The 16,504-nt window shown below is 46.9% G+C and overlaps 3 protein-coding genes and 2 non-coding genes across 6 annotated transcripts; 2 read left to right on the top strand and 3 right to left on the bottom strand.

Annotated features, from left to right (window-relative positions):
- Positions 1-985: 985 nt before the first annotated feature.
- Positions 986-1,059, bottom strand: trnat-agu (transfer RNA threonine (anticodon AGU)). The gene has a single exon. It is a non-coding gene; the product is annotated as a tRNA-Thr (tRNA).
- Positions 1,060-1,326: 267 nt separating this feature from the next.
- On the top strand, positions 1,327-10,451 carry pus7 (pseudouridine synthase 7). 2 transcript variants are annotated; one of them, XM_030365389.1, is made up of 17 exons: positions 1,327-1,436; positions 1,643-1,746; positions 1,838-2,170; positions 2,254-2,338; positions 2,870-2,986; positions 3,188-3,332; positions 5,354-5,465; positions 5,889-5,966; positions 6,095-6,223; positions 6,651-6,776; positions 7,093-7,154; positions 7,279-7,439; positions 7,788-7,914; positions 8,079-8,180; positions 8,555-8,684; positions 9,396-9,487; positions 9,842-10,451. In XM_030365389.1, exons 3-17 carry the CDS (start codon positions 1,866-1,868, stop codon positions 9,976-9,978), a joined length of 1,908 nt encoding a protein of 635 aa, XP_030221249.1. In that variant the 5' UTR covers positions 1,327-1,436; positions 1,643-1,746; positions 1,838-1,865; the 3' UTR covers positions 9,979-10,451. The 2 variants fall into 2 exon arrangements, with proteins under 2 accessions (XP_030221249.1, XP_030221250.1); XM_030365390.1 differs by having other exon boundaries at positions 1,352-1,447.
- On the bottom strand, positions 4,042-4,115 carry trnat-agu (transfer RNA threonine (anticodon AGU)). The gene has a single exon. It is a non-coding gene; the product is annotated as a tRNA-Thr (tRNA).
- Positions 10,153-12,173, bottom strand: LOC115550757 (endonuclease domain-containing 1 protein-like). Its single transcript, XM_030366043.1, has 2 exons — positions 11,931-12,173; positions 10,153-11,613 (listed from the first exon to the last, which is right to left on the bottom strand). The coding sequence occupies exons 1-2, from the start codon at positions 12,171-12,173 to the stop codon at positions 11,050-11,052; spliced, it is 807 nt and encodes a 268-aa protein (XP_030221903.1). The 3' UTR covers positions 10,153-11,049.
- A 1,732-nt stretch (positions 12,174-13,905) lies between these two features.
- Positions 13,906-16,496, top strand: aplnr2 (apelin receptor 2). Its single transcript, XM_030365068.1, has 2 exons — positions 13,906-14,021; positions 14,271-16,496. The coding sequence occupies exon 2, from the start codon at positions 14,460-14,462 to the stop codon at positions 16,062-16,064; it is 1,605 nt and encodes a 534-aa protein (XP_030220928.1). The 5' UTR covers positions 13,906-14,021; positions 14,271-14,459; the 3' UTR covers positions 16,065-16,496.
- Positions 16,497-16,504: the final 8 nt, after the last annotated feature.

A 16,504-nucleotide genomic window follows, 5' to 3' on the forward strand; every position in this document is an offset into this window, starting at 1 on the left:
TACCTCCGATGGTGAGCAGTTTTTTCTTTCTTCCCCTTTGGCCTTCGTTTTCTGGCTTGAATAGCCATCACTTTCGGGTTCGGAGGACATGTATGGTGACAGTGATGACGGGTGAGGATTAAGAGAGACAGGGGAGAAGCATAACACATAGCACATCAGTCAGACGGGATTTCCCTTGGGGTCCCCGCATCATTAACCAAAAATCAAATTCAATCAATACAGCGTAACTGCACTGCTAAAGTATCGCCATTTCCTTCCACATGCCTGTAACCAAAACGGGAAAATATGTTCGTGGGCTGAAAGATACGCACCTTTTCTGGAGCTCATGTTTCCTCCTCTTCCCTTCAGTCGGAGCGGGTGGCTCAGCGGAGGGAGCCGGGTTCTCTCTCCCTCTCTCTCTCTCTCTCTCTCTCTCTCTCCCGCTCTACTCTACTATAATCTCAGCTACTATACGCACACACAGAGAGAGACACAGAAAAACACGCACTCTCCTGTCTTTGCAAGGACGCGCACTCCCTCTATCGCCAGAAGAGAGAAAAACGTTAATTCATGGCATAATTTACGCATATTGAGTGGAGAAACTTGAACGCCATTGTAGGTCAATGTATTGATTTTGTTAATGTATTGGGTATGTCTACGCATTCATGTGCAAAATGAAATCTTTACAAATATCCACAAACTACTTTTTTAATGTACATAAACTGAAACGATTTTTAGGCCTATCCTCCTTGTATTCAGCAACAACCTGCATTTCCAATACAAAATGTTTACTAAATGAAACACTTTGTAGGGCTGTGTAATGTGTTTAGGCCTATGCTGTATTGCCATGATGTTTCAAAATAATCTTCAGAAAAACCACGACCGACTCTGCTAAATGCATAAATCAAAGTAGAATGCACGGCATAGTTTACATATCGGACTTCTTCGCAATGGTTTGTTTCAATAGGTATTTTTATCTACGGTGAGACGGGTTGTGGATGCCAAAAGGCCCCGCTGGGATTCGAACCCAGGATCTCCTGTTTACTAGACAGGCGCTTTAACCATCTAAGCCACGGCGCCGGTAGAAGATCGACCGCTAACAGTCCTATTTGTTCAATTAGGGAGTAGGCTACAATTTTTAGAACTGACTTTTCTGTTCCAAGGGCTGCATCAACAAATCGCAGGTCTATGTGCATCGATAATTTATAAACCAATTTTTACACGCCACTTCATTTTTTTATTTTAGATATAATACAAAAGATACTCGGTAAGTATTTCATAAGGCTAGCATTGTCCCAAACATTGGTGAAACTGCTAGACGGTGCTGCAATTTGATTGGCAGCCTTGTAGAGGGCGGGATTTAGGGCGGGGTCTGATCTGTTTCCGGAATTAATCGTACACGTGCAAGGGAAATCTGGCTCCGTTCACTGTGCGCACTGCTCTTAAATCCGCCACAAGTAGGTAGATGGTATGCTATCAAAAACAAGCCGCTCATGCATATTTTATATGCACTTACGATTGACTACACTTTTCTGCTTGCGATATTAAATTTAGCTCGTTAGCTTGGCCCGGTGCGTTGTTGACACCACACGTTGAACTGCGTGACTGACGCTTTGACAACAGCGTTAATGTTTTCCTATATCCGTTAACCCTTGTTTTGTAGTTCTTACCTCTGATCAATCGCTGGATTTGCAACGGCCGTTCTGTGTGGGGAAGAACTCTTTTCCTCCTTCTGAATCCGAGCCTGTGTTTTTAATTTCTATAACGGTAAGTGAATGCCAACAATATGGCAGTGTTTCAGCCTCATAGTATGTTGTCGCTACAACGATCAAACTTTTACCGTCGTTCATTTTAATAGGTTGACTGGTTTGTTACCTTGGGTGACCATGGAAGAAACGGAACCCGCACTGGTCCCTGTCCAAGGAGGTGAAAAGCGCGTCTGTCCCGAGGAGGAGAAGGGGGAGGCTGTGCCTTCGAAGAAACCCAGGGTTAATGATAATAATGGAGGCAAATCCAAACATCCAGTCAAAGATGATGAGGATGAGGAGGAGGAAATGCCCAAAGATGAGGAGGAGGAGGAGGATGGAGAGACCTTTGCGGACATGATGAAACATGGGCTGACAGAGTTGGATGTTGGAATTCTCAAGTTCATCAGCGAGCATAAGGGATTCTCTGGTATTCTGAAGGAGAGGTAAGATCTAACCAGAAGTTAAAAGTACGTAGTTATGTTAAACCATTGAAATACCTAACCTAATCATGCTTTTTGTGTTTTAGATATTCGGACTTTGTTGTTCATGAGATCAACAGAGAAGGCAAGACTGTGCAGTTGGATGACCTATCCATTCCTCCAGAGGAAGAGGTGAGGTGTCACTTTTGAACTAACTAGTGCAGTGCCCATTCGAAATGTTCGGAACAAGCTGAATGCCTGGTCTCTGGTATTGCTGCTTGCAGCTTTTTTGTGAATCGCTCATCCAAACAACCTGCACTCTACACTGTGCCTCCATTTGTCCTCGGCAACATACTCGCGAAGAGTGAGGTTGATGGTCGGATCAACAGTTGTCTTCAAATGAATGACATACTTACAAAGACTCCTTCCATTATTTTTAGATATCAAACTGGAGCAGCAATGTATTGCCCAACCAAACACTAGTCACATTTATTGTAAATGTGCAACTCCAAACCACTACTACATCTCCATAATATATATGCATGTTGTTATTATATATATATATATGTATTGAGTGTGCAGTATTTCATAAAAGTAAGTTGCAAGTCATGCAAACACTGACCCTTTAAGATGGATGTATCCCTCGACCACATCTGGATTGAGCGATTAAGTGCAGGCCCAGATGAAACGATGCGGGATGCTCACACATAGGTTGTGTTGTAGGAGGCCCCAGAGCCTGAGCCCGCAGCAGATGACCTTGACGTCCTGACCGAGGAGCAGAAGAAGGAGCTGGGGGAACTGCAGCTGTTTAAGAACAAGGAGGGCGACGTCTCCATAGAGGTGTGTGTGCTTGGCAACAAGGGTGCCCTACTTCCACAGGTGGATGCACATTTGAGGGATTTCCTAACATACTGGTGGCCAGGTTTCATGCAGTTCATCAAGATGATCAATTTTAATACATTTCGCCCATTTTTTTTATTTGGCTAAACTGTTTTCTGGGGTAAGAGAATGAGAAGCCGGTGTGTCTCCTGTCATCGGTAGGTCGTGGACGACACCAAAGAGAAGCGGACCCAGATCCACAAGGCCATCAAGACCCAGTTCCCCGGTCTGGAGACAAAGACTGAGGAGCGGGACACTCACAAGTTCATCGTGGCCTACCATGCCGCGGGCAAGAAGGCCCTGGCAGGTAAATAGACCGGTCAGGAGTAGGGTCCACGTGAATGGACATCCACTAGGCCTCTGGAAAGGGTAACGGGCTAGCTGGTGTCAGTGGTTTGGATGGGTATGTTGGCATTTCAGATGGCATGTATAGAGAATGAAGGGGAATTTCGACGCAGAACTTTGAGGGTGAAAATGTTAACAATTTCAAAATGAAGTAGAATAATGGAGAAGGATTTAGGCAGCAGTGGCTTATACCACTCGCTAAAAATAAAGGTTAATTCATTGCCGCACACAATTTACACCTCTTGAGTGGAGAAACTTGAACTCTATTTTAGGCCTGTGTATTGATGTTATAAATGTATCGGGTACCACATAGCTACACGTTCATGTGCAAAAGCAAATCTTTACAAGTATCCACAAACTACTTTTTACGTTCACAATTTTAAGTATATTAAACGATTAATTAGGCCTATCCTTCTCAAATTTGCAAACAACCTGCATCTCCAGTACAAAATGTTCACTTAATGAAATGCTTTTTATGGCTGTGTGAAGTGTTTAGGCCTATGCTTTTATTCCAATGACATTTCAAAATAATCGTAAAAAAAATTCCACGACTGACACTCCTATATGCCGATATGAAAGAATGCACGATATAGTTTAAATATCAGACTTGTCGCTATTGTTTGTTTCAATCGGTCTCATTATCTGCATTGAGCCGGGTCGTCGATGCCAAAAGGCCCCGCTGGGATTCGAACCCAGGATCTCCTGTTTACTAGACAGGCGCTTTAACCATCTAAGCCACGGCGCCGGTAGGAGGTAACGTGTAATGGAATATTGCCACCCATACTCCTACCTTTGAATGTATGCAACACTTGGAGATTTAGCTTCAAAGTTAGACTTTAAAAATAATAATAATAATAATAATTTAAAAAAAAATGATTTTTATAGCACTTTTCTACAATGGAAAAACCTGTCCATGTCACATTTGATAACTATTTCCTGTCGTTTCCTGGTGTTTTGGTGCATGTTCTTGAACATGTAGCTTGGCTTTCTCTGCCCTCGTGCATGTTGTCATCACGGGCGCCTCTAGCACAAGACCATGCCATGCATGCAGAAGAGGACCATGTGTCTCATGACATACCTGCATGTTGCAGTGATTTGGATCAGGATTCTCATTGGAAAGCTCGATTTGGTGTCAAGCCAAGCGCTTACATGTCTTGCAGTGGTTCAAATGTCCTCCACCTTCGACTGCAATACCTTTGAGCCACAAGTTTGAAGATTTCGGGCCACAGAGTACAAACTTTAATGGAAATTAATAACAAAACCGTGTGCCTTGATAGATTCGACATTGCTATGCCCTTAGAATAGAGTTGAAATTACTTAGAATCAGTGGTATCCATGGTTTGTTACAAAATTCAAATTGTCAAGTTTTTAGCATGGAAAGTAAACACAATTATTAGTATCGTCAGAACACAATTATTCCTGCAGAGGATTTTTTCATTGACCTGGGTTAAAGTGCTGCACCTCATATTACTTCATCCCCCACCCCGAGTGGTGTGTTCTGATACCAACCACTGCCACGCCAGCCCTTGCACGCCCATCTCATTCTCGACGGCCTGCCCCCACCAACACGGACAGAAATGTGTGAGCAGCTTTTATTTAGTAACGTGTTTCTGTCATCCCCTTGCTGTTCCCTGGTGGGGGGCAGAGGTCAGAGCCACAGCAGGTAAGAACTTGATGTCCACTCGGCACAAAGGAAGCAGTTTTCTTTTTAAATAATGACTTTCAAACAACGGGTGAAAATCATATTGGGAGTCGTAATGGACATGGGTTTAAACGCTTTTCCCTAAAAGCGTGAGTGTGCTTGGGTACGCTGTACTGCTTTTAATAAATGTGGTTAAGAAGTTATTTTGTTTCCAATATTGGTTGTATCCGGGGCCGAAGCAGCCTAATGCAACTACAGTCAAGTGGATGTTCATTTAAGTTGCTTCTAAAAGGTTCTGAGCTCTGACCATTGATAACCTGTTATTTTGTCTCCATTAAAAGCACCGCGGAAACACTCCTGGCCCAAAAACCGCGGTGCTTTCTGCCACTTCGTGCTCTACAAGGAGAACAAGGATACTATGGATTCCATCAACGTTCTCTCCAAGTTCCTCAGGTGTGGACACCCCCGCCCCACCCCCCACTGCACTTCATTTATCCTTCAACACAAGATCTGGAAAAGGAAACTATTCCTTACAACTCATGTTGGTTTTCCCAGCATTTATTAAGCAAAACAAGGTTTTATGGTCCTTCTACTTGCCACCAGTTTTGCCTCTCTGTGACATGAGTTTCATACCACAGAGTAACCAAAGGTGTTTTTAAAAAGATGGGCAATGGGGCTTATGGGAAATGACTTTAATAAAAAAAAAACATATAGAGGAGATGGATAAACAACATCCAGTATTCATTGTATTCTATTAATTTGTCAGAGCTGAACCTTAACCTTGTCGAGTCAGTTTAGTGGAGATCCTTGTCCCCCTCTTTAAAAAGTGCACAAAATGGATCAAGAACGGGTTCCTAAGCATGCTTGTCTTTCCAGGCTCAGACCGAATGTCTTCTCCTACATGGGAACCAAGGACAAGCGGGCCATCACCGTACAAGAGATCGCCGTTCTCAGGTGAGTCTTTAGATCTATACAGGACCACAACGCTCCCTCCCTCTTTGTACGTTATTGGTGGTGTGATAAGTGTAATGATTTGACTTGACTTTCCACGGCACAAGGTAACAATCCATCTCCTTCCACAGGATCACTGCAGAGCGACTGTCTCACCTCAACAAGTGCCTGAATAACTTCAAGCTGGGGAACTTCTGCTACAAGAACCATCCCCTGAAGCTCGGGGAGCTCCAGGGCAATCACTTCACCGTGGTCCTCAGGTCGGTGCAGACTGGTTGTGTCGGGGCTATGACCTTTACCAGGGTGTTGGTGACCTTGAATAGTTGGTGGATAGCAGGGCTTTTCTCATGATGGTGTTCACTTCAGATGGGCTATGTAAGCGCTGCTACTAACTTCAATTTTGGTGGAGTGTCATCAACCACAATGCAGCGAGTACGGGCATTGTCTGAGCATCATATTTTAAATATTAAGGACGTGCTGTAAATTTTAAATGCTGGTTCTTAAGGAGCAGGTATTTGTTAGGATGCCTACAGCTAGACTGGAGACATCGGAAACATCCAACCAAAAATTTTTGTAGACTATCCCGCCTCCATTGTATCGTTCTCCTCGTCCTCCTTGTCACTGTAGTGTATCCCACTGTTCAGAACGGATGGAGTGTAAATCATCCGTATTGTGTCGTGACATCAGGAACATCTCAGGAAGCCAAGAGCAGGTGGAGCAGGCCCTGAAATCCCTGAAGGAGACGGGCTTCATCAACTACTACGGCATGCAGCGCTTCGGCACAACCGCAGTGCCCACCTACCAGGTTGGAAAGTAAGAGCCCCCCCGGTCAAACTGAAGTGTTTTGTGCCTCGCAGCCCATGGCACATTCTAAAACCAAACCTGCACCTATTAATGGGCTATTTATTTCCGTGATTATGCACGATGTCCATGTCTTCTGGCCCGCGAAGCAAGGGTTCTTCAGATACGTTTTGTCCACGTACGTGGACAAAACGTATCTGAAGAACACTTGCTTCGTATGCTTTGTTTCTGTCCATGGGAGAAGTGTGTGTTACGTGTCATTTTACTACATTGTGTGACGCTTTATTGTTGGCCAAATTGTTCACTGTGGACTTGTTTATCTCTCCAGGGCCATCCTGAGGAATGACTGGAGCGAGGTGGTTGACCTGATCCTGAAGCCGAGACCGGGAGGTAACTGGGCAGGGAGGGAGGGAGGGAAGGAGGGAGGGAGGAAAGGGGGGAGGCAGAGATGTTCCTTCCGTCGTGCAGTAAACGTGGATGTAGTCCTTAACACCCTCCCCCCCCCCATCTCCAGCGGAGAAGGGCTATCTGGTCCGCTGCCGGGAGGAGTGGGCCAAGTCCCAGGACCCGGAGGCCGCCCTGAAGAAGCTGCCGGTCAAGCGCTGCGTGGAGGGCCAGCTCCTGCGGGGCCTCTGCATGTACGGCAAGAAGAACGTCATCACCGCCTTCGGACTGGTGGGTCTTCAATTAGGACCTGAGCCGCCTGGCGAAAGGACTCGCAACAGCCCCTCTCAGAGCCGGCCCACCCTCTGGACCTAGTGATCTCTGATCACTCGCTCTGTAAATGTAGATACTAGATATCCGTCTTTGTGTTAAGAGATGTATTGTGCAACTGGTTGGAGCTAAATATGTGTCGTTTCAGAGAGGCAATGCAAACGGGATAAGCATACAACGGTTAAAACGTTTTTGAGATTAGCTTTGTTCCCTTTACAATAAGATCTTTCCAGATAAAGTGTTTTGAAGCGTTGTTCTCCTGGCTTCTCAGTAACCGATGTTTTTTTTTTTTTTTATTTGTCTCTCCAGATCCCGCGTAACAACCGCCTGATGTACATCCACAGCTACCAAAGCGTGGTGTGGAACACCATGGTGAGCCGCAGGATCGAGGCCTTCGGCCTGAATGCGGTGGAGGGCGACCTGGTGCTGAAAGGAGGTAAGCACTGCTCGGATCGGCTTCCTCGTCATGGGCCTTGGTCGCCTAGCGGCCATCTTGGTTCTACACGCTAGCCGGTTGGGAAAACTCAATGTGGACTCCGTCTTCAGTTCAGATTAAACACCAATCCTGAATACTTGCTATTACTTCTCTTGTGTCTATAGGCACAGCGCACATGTTATCTGCAGAGGAAGCAAAGGGCCTCTCTATCCATGATATTGTCATGCCTCTGCCTGGCTATGACGTCATCTACCCCTCCCACCATGGTAAGATCTCTGTAGAGACGCAGGACATATTGATAAACTCGGGACATATTGCGAAACTCAGGGCATATTGCTATACTCAGGATATCATATTGTTTTGGATATTTCCAATCCTTCCGTCTGAAGTAAACCTTGGTGTTATCTTCGCTTTAGTAAAAAGGTAGATTCCAAATATTGCCCGATCCAAGTGTTGGTGAACCATTTTCTGCTTACATTTTAACAAAAGGATTTTAGCTTCTAAAAAGGACGACCAGTGCTTATAAAAACAAAAATTGAAATTCCACTAAAATGGATGTTTTCAAGCAGCAAAGATTGTCTTGCAAAGTGTACAAAGTGCATGTTGTGGACGAGTTGCTGAGGCCCTGGTTGTGTGACAGTGGGGAAAGGCTACAGGGAGATGCTGACGGCCGACGGCCTAGACATCGACACCATGAGGCACAAGGTGAAGGACTACTCGCTGGCCGGGGCCTACAGACGCGTGGTCATCCGGCCCAGTGACGTCAGCTGGTCAGTAAGCCCCGCCCCACTCCCCAGATGCATTATTAAACAAGCTCACCCTCGGTTCACCTGCTCTCTGGTCTGACAGACTGTTACCGTTTGAGTCATAACAAAAGAAAATAGATAAAAATGCTAATCTTGTATTTGCGATTCTTATCGCTACTCTGCGCTCAAGGTGCAGCACTAAACTGTTTCTTTTTGGAGCTACTCTGATTTGGATGCTATATTTTCATTCTACTCAGACTTAGCTTGCTAACACTTAAAAACATCTGCTTGAATGATGATTGTAATTTGAGCAGACGCTTCAAAATCAACCAAATTCAGATGCAGCTCATTTAGAAGATAAGGGTTATGCATCTTATTTATGAGTTTACTGTTCTACAGCTATGTATGCAACACAGAACGCCACGACAACAATACACATGAAAACAATGTAGTACCTGATCATCATAGTAATATTAAACTACAATAACCCCTTCTGTTACACTTATCATCCATACTCTATGCACCTGGGTCTCTCCTTGTTCCCTTATCATTTTATTTGTCTTTAACATTCCTGCTCTTAGTTTTATATTGCCAAAGCTGGGTCAGAAGGAGGCAACTATAAAAAAAACTGTTGGCTAGTCCCGTTTATGGTCTAGTAAGGTTGAGGTCTGGTTAGTTATATTCCAGTTTAGTGTGTGTGTATATAAAGTGTGTCTGTCTGTTCCTCCATACCAGGGAGGTGATCCAGTACGATGACCCCAGAGTCTCCCTGGTGCACACGGACGTGGAGAAGCTGGAGGACAAACCGGGCCCAGTGTTCAACACCGGTAGGTCAACTGTGGTTTGTCGTGTGCTCAGAGCTACACCTAGGATATTCACTACAAGTCCTGGGGAATCATGGATATAGGATAGGAACGTAGGGATCAATGATCCATCCTTTTCTAAGGTTTTCTTACTGAAAATTATAGTCACGCCTTCATTCATCTCCGCTGTTGCCTCACAGCTGTGAAAGACGTTTCATTTGACCAAGGAGAAAACATTTAAGCGCATAAATAAATACTGTCCCTAACCCTTTGACCACAGCGGAAAGTCCTCCATTGATAAACATTATTCACTACATGCATTATTCGTTCATTCATTATTTGGCCTAATTGTTTGTTTTTCTGACCCCACCCTAACAGAGGGCAAGTACCGAGCCCTGCGCATGGAGTTCTCCCTCCCCCCCTCCACCTACGCTACCATGGCGATCCGGGAGGTGCTCAAGATGGACACCAGCATCAAGAACCAGACCCAGCTCAACACCACGTGGTTCAACTGACCTCAGGACGAGAGGAACTGGACCGCTGTTACAAGCTGTCCTGCATCCGGGCACTGTGGCGACTTACTGACGTGAGTGTGGCGTGTGTGTGTGTGCGTGTGCGTGTGCGTGTGCGTGTGCGTGTGTGTGTGTGTGTGTGTGGGTTCTAGGTGAACTTAAGTCCCCCCTTTTTTAAGTAATGTTCTGTGATTCTATTCAACAAGACGACTAAGCAGCAATTTATTCAACTCCTTTTTTTATTTTTCATCCGGCAGTTTTAACTCTTTGCTTTCTAATTGTGTTTTTTATTTGGGCTACATGCTCTTAGGCATTACTTGATTGACACTTGGTCCTTTTTGAAAAAGTTAAATTCATTCAAATATAAATACGTCATACTGCACCGAATATCATGTGCGCTACTTGTATAGAAATCTTTTTATGATTGTAAATTGATTTGCCTGGATTGGAGAGTTTATTAAATGTTGAATGAGGTACTAAGAGTGAGATTGACATTTATTTATTCATGGTGATTGCCCTGACATATTTCTTCACAATTTGGTTAATTTCATACAATAAAAATGGTGATGAATTTTTAGCACTACGACATAATGTGGGGTGAGCTCCCCCTAGTGGTGCTAGATGGTACTGTTGACTGGCCACATCTTGTGCAAATAGGCTAACGTGTCAACATCCTTACAGAAAGGAGGTAAAGAAGATTCATCCGACTCAATTGTCTATACAGAGTTATATAACTATATTATACACTTAGAAGGTGGGGGGGGAATAAATAAAACATAGTCCACACAGACATGACTGAATTGTAAATACAGGAGATGATAGAAGTTGTGTTCCTCTCCTTCCTCTGTACTCCAGTGTAAGACGAGGGCTGAGTCGGGCAGTGGGTGGGACGACACAATGTCAAACTATTCTTCTATATTTGGTATTACATGCAGCCCTACTACTGTAAGTAAACCATGCCATAAACTGGATAACACCAGTTGTGAAGCAGTAGCCAATTATGGCATTGCAGTTAATTACAGTGTATAATTATTCAGTGTGAATATTAGAGATGAAACAAAATTGCAAGCTCCATCATTTACAATCCTTGTAAAAAATATTGACCGTCTTGCCAGTCGCTCTCTTGATGAAGTCCTCCAACTGCTGGACGGACGTCTCCTCCACCGTATTGTCCAGCCTTCTGTTGCGCCCCAGAGAGGCGAACGCGGGGAACCGGGAGAACTCGTGGTACGGCGCGTTGCAGTCATAGTCGTCGCAGCAGTACGCCGACCACACATAGTCGGGAACGGCCACGCGGTCGGCGTCGAAGCGACGAAGGGCCCTTCCAGAGGTCAACACTCCGGTGACGACGTACGCTGTGCCCTGGCAGTAGTTGTTGAGTCGCTGGCGCGTGACCTTCTCCTGCGCCGCCCAGGGGCCCTCGCTGAACTCCTTGATCAGGGGGACCGCGTTGGTCATGGTGTAGGTCGCCGCCTGGTCGTCGAATTCGCTCTGGTGCTGGTCCGGGTTGAGCTGGCCACGCACGATGTCCACGGTGTCCCGGTAGTCTTCCAGCACCGCCTGAGCGTCGTCAGCGCTCCGGTGGAGGTCCCTCTGAGGGAACTGCTGCATGTCCCGTGAACCCGTGGCTATGGAAAGCTGAGGGGAGAAGCCGTTACGTTTTGGGAAAGTTTACCTGTTTTCAAGCACTTGGTTTACGGATGCCGTAATGACATCCTAATAAAGTCCATGGTTGTGAAGTTATTGTGTCGGTTGAGGCCGTTTTAGAATGAGATTTAGTCATGATGGGCAACAGGTTCACTGAATGATCAAACTATTTCACAAAGGTACACAAAAATAATCTGTACATTATCATATACTAATACATATATATATACATATACTAATAGTTACATAATGTCTTTTTCTGTTTTGAGAAGCAAACTACTAAAAGGAAAAAATCTCCAATACACCACCTGTGGCTCATACATCCAAGGAACGTCGACCTTCCGGGAACCGTCGGAGCGCTTGAAGGTGTAGGCAGAATAGACGGGGATCCGGTGGAGCGTGTCGTACAGAGTCACAAAGCGGGCCTTCCCATTGTAGTACTGGCAGATCAGCTCCAGCTGCGGGCCTTGGTTTCCCTGTGGCAGCGTGCTCATGTACAGAAACTTACGGCAGGCGGGGACTAGCTTTTCCTGAAGGTCCCCTTGTGTCATCGCCACCCAGACGAGAAGAATGATGAGCGTTGGAGCCACAGAGGGCTTTTCCATGACGGTTTATTTTGTACCCCCAACGGTGTTAAGAATTAAGCAATAGTATCTCTGGATGGTTTCTTTCTGTGGAACTTGCGCTATGCCACGGGCAGTATCTCTGTGTGTATGCAAATTCTTATCTTATTCTTTGTAACTTTTTAGTGTTACTGCTGTAACTGTCTGTGGTGGATATCCGTGAAAGAAAATGCTGAGTTCATATTTCTTTAAGGGCAGCGCAACAAAGAACTCCTTTTCACTCCTCATCCATTGACTAACGTTCACAGCTTTTGGTGTGAACGCACAGTTAGGCCTGCTTCAGATATCTAAACTAAAACTCTTTTGGACTTACAGCTGAGAGATATACAAACCGCATTGCAATAGAAGGCATTGTACCGATTATTTACCTCCAGACATAAATATAACCACACACAGCAAGAAATACATCATAAGCTTCTAATAAATAAATGAAGAGGGTTCTGTATGCAAGAGAGAATTATGTACATAGGCCTACTGTGTGTATATAACTACAAAAGTCTACACATTCAATCCATTAATTTCATGTTGAACACAACACATTGGTTTGTGACTATGTACATTATAAGGGGCTGGCAATAAAACCCTAATTCCATTGTGAAACCAGATGACCCAATCTAGGCTCCTGTTTAACTGCATCCACTCCCAGAGGCTTTCCCATGACAACCCGTGGCTAGAAACATTGTTTCCCAGGTCCTACTTTTTCCTTCTTTCAGACTGCAGTATTGACTTAGCCTTTCACTCTTGTTTGTGTTTACCGCCAATCTCCAGTGTAAGGGAAGACCGTGGAATGTTTTAGAACAACATCTGTTTCAATAACGTCAGGTTCATCTTGGGGTAACCCCTTGTCTCGCTGGAAACCAGCCACTTCCTGTTGACAAACAGGGCTCATCAGCTTGTACCCATGTCCTCTCAAAGTGACCGGCATACAAAGTCTTCCTGTCCGTGAAACTAACCATCTGTCCGTCTGCCTGTCTATTAAGGATATTAAGTGTCTTCATGGGTCATATTAATTACCACGATATGAGCTTAATAGTGTGTATCCTGCCTATGCATATTCCAGTGTCTGAGGCTGTTGGCCGATCATGTGACAAAAGCAAGCAATATATCTTGAGAGACAGAGCACATATTTATAGTGATTGCTTGTTGTCTGTTCAGTAAGTATCAGTTTGTTGTGCTGTAGACACATAGGGATCGGATCACAGTCATGTCAACTCAAGTTGGCTGAAATCTTTGAAGTTGTGTCTCTTAGCTTGCCCCATTTACATACTGTATGCATACCCCATTTTCTTTTTCTAAGGGAGTTTCTGTCATTGAATTGCAAAGATGTCCTCTTATGTTTGCCGTGTGTGTGTGTGTGTGTGCAAAGATTGTTTGAGAAAGCCTGTTTATGTCCCGTTTGTCTTAGTGTGTGGTTAATAGTTTTTTGTGACCACTTTTGTGTATTGGTTCTACAAGGAATATGAATAGAAGAGTGTTTCTGTGTGTCTATGTGTGTGTGTGTGTGCGTCTGTGTGTATCTTGGTAGGGGTGACTGTATGTCAGTGTGTGTGGGGGGGGGTGGGGGTTATTGTCTGTCTCGGGAGGTGAGTGTTTGTGTTGGGTGGGGGGGGGGCGTATGCAGATCTCGTAAGTTCTGTAGGGGTGGTCCTTGCATGAGAGAGAGAGAGAGAGAGAGAGGGAAAGTTGCACTGCTATATATATTGAGCCATGGGTTACAGTCACGCCTTCAGTAGTGACAAGGAAGATGATACAGAGGCTACGCAGAACACTGATGAGGTAGGTGTCATATAAACATAGTCAATTCCTTGATAATTGTGGCTCATGTAGTTTCAGGTGATGAATAGGGCCGACATTTAAGTGCTCAATTGTGGAATAGGGAGTGACATTTGTTTTAAAAGGTTGTATCTTGTATGTATCTATGCATGTCACGCATGTGTGTTTACACTATGTATCATTGGATGGGACGACGTGTTTCTGAGGAAGATGTAGCAGTCATTTCATCTGGTTATTTCTCTCTGTCCCCAGATTGATATAATTGGTGAGAAAAAATGAAGAAAGAAATTTAATAGAAAGGAGAACGTTTCTTTGTATCCCAAAAGACAGATATATATAACACAGCCAAGATACTCATCTTTATTCTGGATCATCGGTTTTGGCCTCTCAACTCCAACATTTTCAATGGCACACCTTCTGCGATAGAAGTCGGATCTACCGATGGAGACCAATATGTCCGACCCAGGGTATGCCTCCTCCTCCTACTCCTCCCCCTCCCCCCCGGCACTCCCCCAGTGCGACTACACCGACTGGTCCCCGTCCTACTCCATCATCCCCTCCGTCTACCTACTGGCCTTCCTGGTGGGCTGCCTGGGCAACGGCCTGGTGCTCTGGGCATACCTGAACCGGGCTGAGGGAAGGAAGGCCGGGCGGACCTCCAGAACCACCGGTGGCGCGACCGCCATCGGCAGAGCGTTCCTCGGCAAAATCTTCCTAAGCAGTCGATACGACGTCCGCTCCGGTGGGGTTCTGCGTGGAGACCGCCTCGACGGGACCTTCGGCCGCTACACAGCCACACCCAGCGGCGGCGGCGGAGCCCCTCCTTGTTCCCACCCTACGTCCTCCGTTCCATCCCCCCCGCGGCCCCCCCGTTCGCTGACCGACTCCCTGATCGCGAGCCTGGCCTTAGCCGACCTGTGCTTCCTGGTCACTCTGCCCCTGTGGGCGGCGTACACGGCGCTGGGCTACCACTGGCCGTTCGGACAGCCCCTCTGCCAGGTCAGCAGCTTCCTGACGGCGCTCAACATGTACGCCAGCGTGTTCAGCCTCAGCATGCTGAGCGTGGAGCGCTACTGGGTGCTGATTGGGCGGCAGCACTCGGGCCACCACGCCCCCAACGGCCGCCCCGGCAGGACGCGCTGGGTGCTGGGGGGAGTGTGGGCGCTGGCGGGGGTTCTGGCGCTTCCCGGTTTCCTGCTGCGCTCCGTCATAGAGGTGGAGCTGGGGGAGGACGCCGCCGACTACGACTGGACGCCGGGGCCCGCGGAGCCGTCGGCGTACCCCGGCGGTGACGTCCTGCTCTCCTGCCAGATGGACTACTCCGTGCTGATCGGCGACGACCTGTCGGACCCCGAGCGGGAGCGGGCCAAGCTGTGGTGGGCGGCCGCCCTGAGTCTGAAGTCCACCCTGATCGGCTTCCTCCTGCCCCTCGTGGTCCTGCTGGCGTGCTACTGCTCGCTGGCCCACCTCCTGAGCCGCCACTTCGGCCGCGGGCCCCGGCCCGACCGCCGGCGGCAGCGGCGTCTCCTGCGGGTCATCGTCAGCCTGGTGCTGGCCTTCTTCCTGTGCTGGCTGCCGCTGCACGTCAACAAGACGGCGGACCTGCTGCTGGAGCTGGGGCTGGTGCCGTACTCCTGCTCCCTGGACCAGGCCCTGCTGGCCGCCCAGCCCTACGTCACGTGCCTGGCCTACCTCAACAGCTGCCTCAACCCGCTGCTGTACGCCGCGTGCGACTCCTCCTTCAGGAGGAGGTGCAGGGAGGCCCTGCTCCTCCAGTGCCCGTCGCGGAGGACCAGGAAGAGGAGGAGTCAGAGGGGGTCTAAGGCGCGCGAGGAGGCGCCGGCCGAGGGAGGAGGAGGAGGAGGAGGAGACGGGGAGGGGGAAGATGAGAAGAGCTCCGCTTTTCCCACGAGAACTCAGGAGGAGACGGCGGATGGCAGCGGGGGGGAGGGGGGGAGGGAGGAGGAGGAGGGGGGAAGGGAGGAGGAGAAGGGGAGGGAGGAGGAGGAGGAGGGGAGGAAGGCGAAGGGGATTGATGTCGCGTAGCAGGCCAACATGCCGTCGTAGAGTTCACATTACAACCCTGACTCAGACATTCCTGTTGCTGTCCCGTTGACTTTATGTGTCCCATGATGGGTTCAGTCGGAATGTACTGGAACCAAGTACTACAATAGTTCAAAGGAAATGTGACTCACTGAAAATAGACTAAATCCCAAGTATTTAATGTTATCTTAGCATGTTTTAAAGCCAATGTTGGATTTATGATCCGTCATCTTTGTATTCTGTTTTTTTTGTTTGATATTTGGATACCATGTCACAACGTGGTTGGCTGGACGGTCCCTGGGGTCCTAGTCTCACATTGATCAACTACTAAATTTCAGTCTGAGACTGGATCTGGAAATAAGCCCCACATTTCATGTGATCTGTTATTATAGTGTTTTGTTTTTGCTGTCTTTGTGTTTAATAAAAATATTTTTAAAGATACA

The sequence above is a fragment of the Gadus morhua genome, chromosome 9, assembly GCF_902167405.1.
Source record: "Gadus morhua chromosome 9, gadMor3.0, whole genome shotgun sequence".
Lineage (NCBI taxonomy): Eukaryota > Metazoa > Chordata > Actinopteri > Gadiformes > Gadidae > Gadus > Gadus morhua.

Excerpts from the sequence above, each read along its gene's own strand:
- LOC115550757 (XM_030366043.1), bottom strand. The coding sequence starts at position 12,173 with ATGACACAAGGGGACCTTCAGGAAAAGCTAGTCCCCGCCTGCCGTAAG. Across the intron at positions 11,614-11,930 it reads CTTGGATGTATGAGCCACAG|CTTTCCATAGCCACGGGTTC; the intron begins GTGGTGTATTGG and ends TTCTCCCCTCAG.
- pus7 (XM_030365389.1), top strand. The coding sequence starts at position 1,866 with ATGGAAGAAACGGAACCCGCACTGGTCCCTGTCCAAGGAGGTGAAAAG. Across the intron at positions 8,181-8,554 it reads CATCTACCCCTCCCACCATG|TGGGGAAAGGCTACAGGGAG; the intron begins GTAAGATCTCTG and ends GTTGTGTGACAG. Across the intron at positions 9,488-9,841 it reads GGGCCCAGTGTTCAACACCG|AGGGCAAGTACCGAGCCCTG; the intron begins GTAGGTCAACTG and ends CCACCCTAACAG.
- aplnr2 (XM_030365068.1), top strand. The coding sequence starts at position 14,460 with ATGGAGACCAATATGTCCGACCCAGGGTATGCCTCCTCCTCCTACTCC.